This window comes from Phoxinus phoxinus, assembly GCF_949152265.1.
Source record: "Phoxinus phoxinus genome assembly, chromosome: 4".
NCBI classification, from domain to species: domain Eukaryota; kingdom Metazoa; phylum Chordata; class Actinopteri; order Cypriniformes; family Leuciscidae; genus Phoxinus; species Phoxinus phoxinus.
Genome location: NC_136879.1, coordinates 9,718,820 through 9,728,305, shown reverse-complemented (window position 1 = coordinate 9,728,305; position 9,486 = coordinate 9,718,820). Strand labels below are relative to the sequence as shown.

Here is a 9,486-nt window from a genome sequence, read left to right as displayed (position 1 = left end):
CAGGGACAACAAGATTCAAGGGAAATTACGTACGAGTTTGGCATTCAGAAGATACGAACGAATATTGTGAGACTGAACTAGAAACTGGGGAAATTGGACGGTGTTTTTATCTTTCCGCGGAAAATACAAACAAAGCTAAAACATGCCCAAGTACAACTATTGCACCAGCTCATGGTATCTTGTTAGCCAAAGAAACCAAAACCTTGATAAACGAAGCTCACATGGTGCGACAACGCATTAATTATAACTTGATATCTCTTCTTACCGTTTTTGATCAGTCCTATTGTGGAAATTTCACAAAAATAAGGAGTTGGTTGGAAAAAGAAGTTAAATATTATACCTCCTAAGGATCCTCTGAGAAGTCGAAATCGTAAACCTCGAAGTATATGGGGAGACATAGCGGGGGTATTTGGTTCTGTTAATTCAATTAGTAATACTGCTCAAATTAACCAACTAAGCGAATACACTCAGTGGGTGGGAACAATGACTGGGAAAGGACTCACTGAGGCTCTTCAAGGTTCTCTACATATTATAGCAGCTGGGCAGCATCTTAATAACGCAGCGAAGGAATTGGCAGATGCATTAATGCAATATTCTAACTTTGAGACACATCGTGCGGCGTGTTTATTTTTGGCACAGAATTTAAAGGATCAAATGGTAGAGGACATCCAAGTTATTCGAATGGGTCAAGTTCCTGAGCGAATTGCGGAATCTTTGTTAGTGGTTTTCGGTAATCAACTTAATTTGTCTTCTTCTAAACATGTTCCATTAGTTAAAATCGCAATTAATGAAGATTCGTTGTCAGGTTCTGGAACATTACCTTTGATTATGGTATGGCCTCAATATGGGAAGCGTAATATTATGACAGTTAGACGATTCCAATCAATGGGGGTTAGACAAGGAAATTCAGTAATTAGATTAGGTAGGAATGGATATTGGGCTGAAGGCGACACACCAATGATTTCTACCACAGACTGTTGTGTTGGGGAACATGAGTGGGTAATTTGCTCATGCTCTACAATGTTTAGTCTATCTCTAAATGGTTCTGCTGTTTGGGAAGTAGTTCCTTTAGATCAAGCCACAGGTGCATGGCAGGTGTCAGAAGCACAGTGATGCATATTACATGATGGAATAAGTGAAAATATGATATACGGATGGGAAGTTATGTCCAATTCCTCCGGATCCATTTTGCGTTGAGATTCTATATCCTCTTCAATTGGGTGGAATTCATGTTCCACATGTGCAATTGTTGCAGTTAGATCCACAGTGGTGGAATAATGATTTGGTGGAAGAGAGGAATTATGAACTCTTTGAAATGGTTAACCCTCTGGGGTCTGAGGTGTTTTCTGGGTCCTGGAGGTGTTCTGACATGCTCTAACATTTGTGCTTATTTCTGTTACTTGTGATATTTTCATGGCTAAAATCTTATTACACTGCATTCAGCACAAACTCTGCTACAATAATATGTCAGCAGCATGTATTTAAAAGTTTGTCGTTTTGAGATAATAACATTTATGCGTGGTTTGTGAAAATGACCAACAAAAAGTCACTGAAATGAGGTCATGAAACCCAAACTGATTATTTCTACACAAGGCTTTTGAAAATTGTATCACGTAGCCTAGAATATTTGCTCCAAAACTATGTGAAAATCACCTTGACTACTCATTCAGATCAGACAATATATTGATTTAAAATGTGTAAGACATGTCTTGTGTAAGAGCTGAGTAGGCGTTAACCACCCATGAATATTGAGTGTTTCACAGCTGAGAAAGACAAAGAGCCTCCCATAATGGCCCTATTAGGAGCTCTCAGGCACTCTGAGGAACTTTGAACAAAGAATGAGGAGATTTTAAAAAGAATGGCTTTTTGATTGTTTGGATTTATTTACAACACAACAATCCAAAGATACACAACAAATGCAAAAAAGCACATTATTTAACACACTGAGCTAAAGACAGAGACTTAACCAGTCACACACATTTGTGCCATTCCTGAAACATAGTGCATACCTGTCATTTCCCAGGTGTTTGATTTTTCACTTTACCTCCTCATGCTCATGTTGAAGTCAGCAGGACTATACCTAATAAAAAAAAATAAAAAAAGCTGTGAACATGCTGATATCAAGAGAAACTAGGGCTGCACGATTTTGGGAATACATTTTAGATTTGTTCTGGTTAAAATTGCTTTTAAAAATGTATAAAATACACACACACACACACATTATATATATATATATATATATATATATATATATATATATATTAACACCAGGTTTGTTGTGCCTTGTAGGCATACATGCAGGGCTGCATAAAATAATAACAATAGTAGGCTATAGCAGGCATCGTTAAAAAGGAACACTTCAGTTACACTACACTAGAGAAAAATATATTTATTATCATATGTTACTTCAAATGTTTACATCGATATGACGCGTTTCGTTGTCACGGCTACATAAACAAATTTCCCCACACAGGAAGACAGATGTTATGGTAATATTTTACATGTATTTTAATCACAAAAACGAACGTTTGCATCAAGTGAAAGCATCAGGCACATTGGCTGCCTACATAATAAGCTGTTTTAAAAGTAAAATGTTCAATGCCGCGCTGATGTGGGCTCGGGTATATCCATCCTCTATTTCAAACACACAGCGCGACTGAGAACATTCACTGAAGCATCGAGCAACAGTTCGACTGCAATGTGAAGTGTATAGGCCTATGTATGAGGTGCCCCTAGTGACATTATTCAGAATTACCATGCATATACATGTACTTTTCCTCTCACATACACATATGAAACCAAATTCATTCACATACTATAATGAAATGATCACACACATACAAGTTAAATGCTTTTACACACACAACTGAAACACGCTCACACACACAACTGAAACGCTCTCATACATACAACTGAAAATATTACGCGCTCACACACACACAACTGAAACGCTCACACACACACAACTGAAACGCTCTCATACATACAACTGAAAATATTATGCGCTCACACACACAACTGAAACACGCTCTCACACACACAACTGAAACGCGCTCTCACACACACAACTGAAACACGCTCTCACACACAACTGAAACGCGCTCTCACACACACAACTGAAACGCGCTCTCACACACACAACTGAAACGCGCTCACACACACACAACTGAAAAGCATTTCAGTATGTTGTATGCAAGCATTTCAGTTGTATGTGTGAGCGCATTTCAGTTGAAACGGAAGCACATTTCAGTTGAAACGGAAGGTGGTTAAAGTCCCCACTCCAGTCCAGTTGGTGGCAGTAGTGCACCTAAAAACGAAGAACTAGAAGCTGTTGAAAGAAAAAAGCGCGGCTTTCACAATACAAGCGACCGTTTGCCCGCCAATCGCGCAACAACAATGTCTGCTCATCAACAGCAAAGAACTTTAACCGAGGCAGCGGGCTTGCTGAACACCATATTGGCCTCAGCGGAGACCATCAGAACCCTGTCAAATGCCACAACAATCGGGCAGCAACCGACCGTTGCAACTCCAATTATGAACACGTCGATAGACAGTCACCTAGCATCGCTGTTCCCTTCCCGCCAGCGTAGCAGCGTGCCATTGCCAACTGCAAGTCATGTATTGCCAACTGCAGGTCATGTATTGCCAACTGCAGGTCATGTATTGCCAACTGCAGGTCCAGTCAGGAGAGAACGTGCTCCACCACGTTATCAAGCACAGCAATGTTTCAGAACATGGACGTCAGGCACAAGGAGAACAAGGTAAGTTAGCTAGAAACCAACTTGCTTCAGCTTGTCATTTTTAAAACTAGATAGCAGCTAGACCGCTAATAACAGCACCTAAGTTACCTAGATAACGTGATGTCATTAACGTTACTTTGACTGATTTAAGATTATGTTAGCTAGCTAGCATTATGTAACTAAGTTATGCAAAAATCGTTCCTTCCAGCCGGCATAGAACAAACCCCACCTAGTTAATCTTATAAAGATATCATCTCATTGCTTGCCAAGATATGAACAAGTAATGAAAAGTTTTGTTACCTATACAAATTTAATATTCTAAAAATAAGGCCTTAAAAGTATTATTTTTGTTTACAAAGGTCCTCATTTTTTTCTGGTCCTTTAGGATTTAATAAATGCCGTAACGTCATAAATATTTTTTCTGTGTGTGACTTAACAATTTACTTCATTTATTGTAACTCTGTTATAAGGCAGTACAGGTAACGTTACTGTTTACGTCAGTGTTTAGCTGGACTGTGGAGTGTTCGTGGTGCACGAGCTCTGGCATCTAACGTTAAGCTCTAGCACGTATCAGTCAGTTGTTGGGAAAGAAAACAAATAGTCTCTGACATTCTATTAACAAGCTATTAAATTCTATTAAAATACTCGACTCAGAATGGGCAAGTGTGTGAAGTTCAGAAAGCCAGAGATACGGACATATTGGGAGACAAGGCTGCGTGCAGTGGTGATATATGGCGCTTTTCCACTACATGGTACGGCTCGGTTCAGCTCGGTACGGTTCGTCTCGGCGCGGAACGGTTCGGCTCGCTTCGCTTTTCCACTGTGTGGTACGACTCGACTCGGTACGGCACGGTTCGGTTCGCTTTAGATCGGTTGCTTTTCCACTGCAGTTAGTACCGCTTCAAAGTGGGTGGGACTGATCGTTAATAGTTGTCGCCTCTAATTTGTCCCTACACTGTTTGTAGGTCCGGCGGCAATCAACGAGAGGAACGTCTGCACCTCGTCCACAGACCACGATTCAGCCATTTTTTTTTTTGATTTTTTTTTTAACTTATTTTGTCAAGTAAATACTCTAAAAACAGGTGCTACTGCGTTGGCTGTTGTCTGGCTATTTAAATCCATAGACAGTATATAAACGTTTAAATCTAGCGGGTTTAGTGTCTCGTGTCGCAAATACAATGACGCTGAAGTGACGATTCTGTCTGACCAATCAGTGATCTGCAGTGTTTTCACGTCACGTTTAGTATCGGTACGGTACGCTTGGAACCTCAACAGAGGTGGTACCATTTAAAGCGAGCCGAAGCGAGCCGTACCGTACAGTACTATGCAGTGGAAATGCGCCATAAGTGAGCCGTACCGAACCGAGCCGTACCGTACCATGCAGTGGAAAAGCGCCAAAGCATGCCGTGCCGTACCGAACCGTACCGTTCCTTGCAGTGGAAAAGCGCCAATAGACTGAGGGTTAGCACAACAAGCGGATCGGTGGTGCGGGTCAGTCACAGTATGGCGAGCGCTAATCTGCACTGGTTAGATCTACAACGTTAGGCACATACTGCATTGTATTAACTTATTCTGTGGCAGCATGACTTAACTTTCACTGGCTAATTACTTGCTACATTCTTATTTCAGAGCTAGGGCACAGCAACATGACCATTTCAACAAGGACATAATATTACTGCCCAATCCATCATAATAATAATAATAATAATAATAATAATACATTTTATTTGCTGGCGCCTTTCAAGACACCCAAGGACACCTTACAGAAAAAATAAAAAAAAATAAACAAGACATTAATACAAGCCCAACAATAATATCAATAGTAAAATCAAATGAATATGTACGATCTTGATGCTAAAAACCATTAAGTCCAGTAAGTTGAATTGGAATGATACAATTTATGTAGGATAAGCTAATCTAAACAGATGTGTTTTAAGTTGTGATTTGAAATGATGGATAGAGTCCAATTGGCGAATGTGAAGTGGGAGAGAGTTCCAGAGACGTGGGGCAGAGCGGCTGTAGGCTCTAGCCCCCATGGTGCTAAGTCTGAATGTTGGTACAGTTAAAATTTCAGCCGTAGAGGAACGAAGTGTTCGAGAAGGATTATAGGGAAGAAGCAGGTCTGAGAGGTATGAGGGTGCAAGGTCATGGAGGGCTTTGAAGGTAAGCAGCAAAATTTTGTAATTAATCCGGTGAGAAACAGGAAGCCAGTGGAGCTGAATAAGAAGTGGTGTAATATGATCAGTTGATCTAGTGCAGGTGATAATCCGAGCTGCCGAGTTCTGAATGGACTGGAGACGATGGAGAAGTTTAGTTGTGGAGCCAATGAGGAGGGCGTTGCAGTAGTCAATGCGGGATGTGATCAGGGCATGAACAAGGACCTGTGTACTGTGTTGGGAGAGGGAAGGGCGGAGTCTAGAGATGTTGCGGAGGTGAAAGTAAGAAGTCTATCCTAGGATCATGGGAAGTAGTGTGCAAACAACATCCAAAGGTACGGTTACACAATCACGGGCATATCCTCAATGCCTTTGAATTACACAAGGCCTGGGACCACCAGACTGTTATGGAACGCATCAGGGATGGCTTTGGTGATCGCCTCCCGGAGGATGTCAGGTAATGGCCCATTTTGTTCTCCTTTGTACATTAGTAATGCAATATGCATTGATAAAGCACTTAAACAACACAGTATTGCAAGTGCAATCATGATTATTCAAAACATATGATTTTAGCCTCTCTTTTTTTTTTATTAAGTATGTGATTCAGTCACACCTCAGAAAAAAGAAACCAAGGGGACAGACATCCAAGGTCAAGGTCAAGGTCACTTTTATTTATATAGCACCTTAAAAACAGCATTTCTGCTGACCAAGGTGCTTCACAGAAACACAATATAAACACAAATAAAAACAAACATCATACAAATTACATAGTAAAAATTTAGCTCACAAATTCTACATCCACAGTTAAGGATAGGCCTGAGAAAAAAGATGCGTTTTTAGTGCTGACTTAAATGCATATAAAGAAGAAGACAACCTGACTGATTTAGGTAACGAATTCCACAGTCTAGGACCAAAAACGGAGAACGCTCTGTCACCTTTGGATTTCAACCGAGAGTGCGGGATAGTTAATAAGCTCTCCGATGATGATCTAAGAGATCTTTGAGGAATGTACGGACAAATGAGGTCTGAGATATAGACTGGACCAAGACCGTGCAAGGCTTTAAATACAAAAGTCAAAACCTTGTACTCAATTCTGAATCTGACCGGTAGCCAATGTAAATGCCTCAAAATAGGGGTGATATGCTCAAACTTTCTCTTCCCCGTTAAGAAACGGGCTGCAGCGTTCTGTACCAGTTGCAGACGCGACAGTGAAAACTGGTTGATACCCGCATACAAGGCGTTACAATAATCCAGCCTTGTTGAAATGAAGGCGTGAATTACGGTCTCTAGATCACCAAACGATAGGATAGATTTCAATTTCCGTAAGCCACTAAGCTGAAAGAAACTGCCTCTGACAACCGAGTTTATTTGCTTGTCAAATTTTAACTCTGAGTCAACAACAACACCCAGGTTTTTTACATGAGTGCAAATATTCGCTTTCAGCGGTCCTAAATCAGAGATTAAACCTTCTACCAAATGGGGAGGGCCAAACAAAATAACCTCGGTCTTCTTTTCATTCAGCTGGAGAAAGTTTTCACCCATCCAACTTTTTGTCATCCACACAGGCTAATAAATCAGATAAAGATCCAGAAGCAGGTTTAATTGACATATACAACTGGGTATCATCCGCATAAATGTGATAAGGAACCTGATGAGATTTAAAAATGTAACGAAGAGGGAGCATATATAAAGAAAATAAAATCGGTCCCAAAATGGAGCCTTGCGGGACTCCACATGTGACAGGAACAGGAGACGAATGAAACTGACCCATCTCCACAGAGAAACTTCTCTCTGAGAAATAGGATCCAAACCACTCTACAGCTGAATCGCAGATTCCAGCTTCAGTTTTTAGCCTGTTTAAAAGAATGCAGTGATCTACAGTATCAAAAGCTGCACTTAAATCCAGCAATACCAGAAACAGCACAGTTTCCGGAATCCACAAATAGCAATAAATCATTTACCACTCTCAACAAGGCCGATTCAGTGCTATGCTTGGATCTGAACCCAGACTGAAACGGATCGAGTATATTATTCTCAATTAAGTAAGGGGATAGCTGGTTTAAAACAGCCTTTTCCAACACTTTCGACAGGAAGGGGAGTTTTGAGATGGGTCTGTAATTATTTAGGTCAGATGGATCCAAATTTGCCTTTTTGAGCAGCGGATGAACTACTGCCTGTTTGAAACAGGATGGAACAGAGCTCGTCTGTAAGGAACTGTTTATGACAGAAATAATATTTGGTGCAATTGAGTCGAGGACTTCCTTTAATAATGAAGTTGGTATAACGTCAAGTGAACAAGTGGTCGATCTTAAACTGGACACTATATTTGATAGTTCATCATGTGAGATTGGATGGAAGTGAGAAAATGTAGCTCTATTTAAAGGCAGACACCAGACCTTCTGAGATCGATCCACACACACCAGCGTACAAAATAGTGTTTAGCTACATATCCTATAAGCCTTTTTTGTTGCTGTACTATCTCCCTTTGTAGCCTCCAGTTCCTAATGGCATGTGGCAATAAACTGGTGTCCCCTACACTCCAAGAGGGTCAGGATCTGAATGGGATGTTAATCCATAAGGTTTATAAAACCAAAGCCCTGTATGTGAGACCATCAAGGACCCTTCTAGTAAGTTTTTCTGATATTTTTGGTCTATTTAAAAAAAAAAAAGTATAGTGTATTGCTTGTAGCAATACGGTAAAGGTTTGAGAGAAATCAATGTTTTCACAAACAGTCAATTCGCTTCTCACTCGTTCCCTTAAGTTCAATTTATTTAAAGTTGTCCTGGTGTTTACCAGCGCTTCTCTGTCGTTGTTACACTTTTTAAGTTTTTAATACATTAATCAACATGGGTGTAGACAGTGCTTTAAGTGGGCCAAAAGAGGTGCCGGTACTCTTTTTTTTTTTTTTTTTTTGCTGACTCCCCTCCTCCCCTAAGGGTAACAACAATTATATTGAATGGGTTTTTTATAAAGAAGTCAACAGACAACCTTATACAAAATAATATATCCTTTTATTAGTTTGTGGATTTGCTTGAGCTAGAAAGAGCTACTGAACATAAATAAAATGTGCAAAAGGGTATTGAAAAAATACCCTTAGAAAGAGCTACTGTAAAAAGAGCTACTGAACATAAATAAAATGTGCAAAAGGGTATTGAAAAAATACCCTTAGAAAAAGCTACTGTAAAAAGAGCTACTGAACATAAATAAAATGTGCAAAAGGGTATTGAAAAAAATTTGAACAAAATATACATAAAATAAATTATATAACATAGTAACCATAGAACAGTAGGACATAAACATGAGTCTTGAAGATGGTTCATTTCTTTACCCCTGAAAAATATAAAAAAGCAGAGTCAGCAAAATACTATCACACTACACAAAATAAAAAATGAGAAATACTGTACAAATCATTTTACCGAGAAAAGGCTCCAGCACGTTTTGGGCTCCACTTTCCTTTCACTTTGGGCTTCGCAGTTTGTGGATGCTGCACTTCTCCTCCCTAGTGCCAGCCATGTCTGCACATATGTTTGTGCATTAAACTGATCCAAGGGTGGTCCGTTGCATTTCAGGAAGATCAGATTTGAAAGCC

At 39.9% G+C, this 9,486-nt stretch overlaps 1 protein-coding gene across 1 annotated transcript; it reads left to right on the top strand.

Moving 5' to 3' along the window:
- Nucleotides 1–3,316: 3,316 nt before the first annotated feature.
- On the top strand, nt 3,317–8,765 carry LOC306997459 (uncharacterized protein; the record flags this gene model as incomplete). Its single annotated transcript, XM_079610764.1, has 6 exons — nt 3,317–3,634; nt 3,677–3,761; nt 5,370–5,431; nt 6,203–6,353; nt 8,388–8,523; nt 8,754–8,765. The coding sequence occupies exons 1-6, from the start codon at nt 3,397–3,399 to the stop codon at nt 8,763–8,765; spliced, it is 684 nt and encodes a 227-aa protein (XP_079466890.1). The 5' UTR covers nt 3,317–3,396.
- Nucleotides 8,766–9,486: the final 721 nt, after the last annotated feature.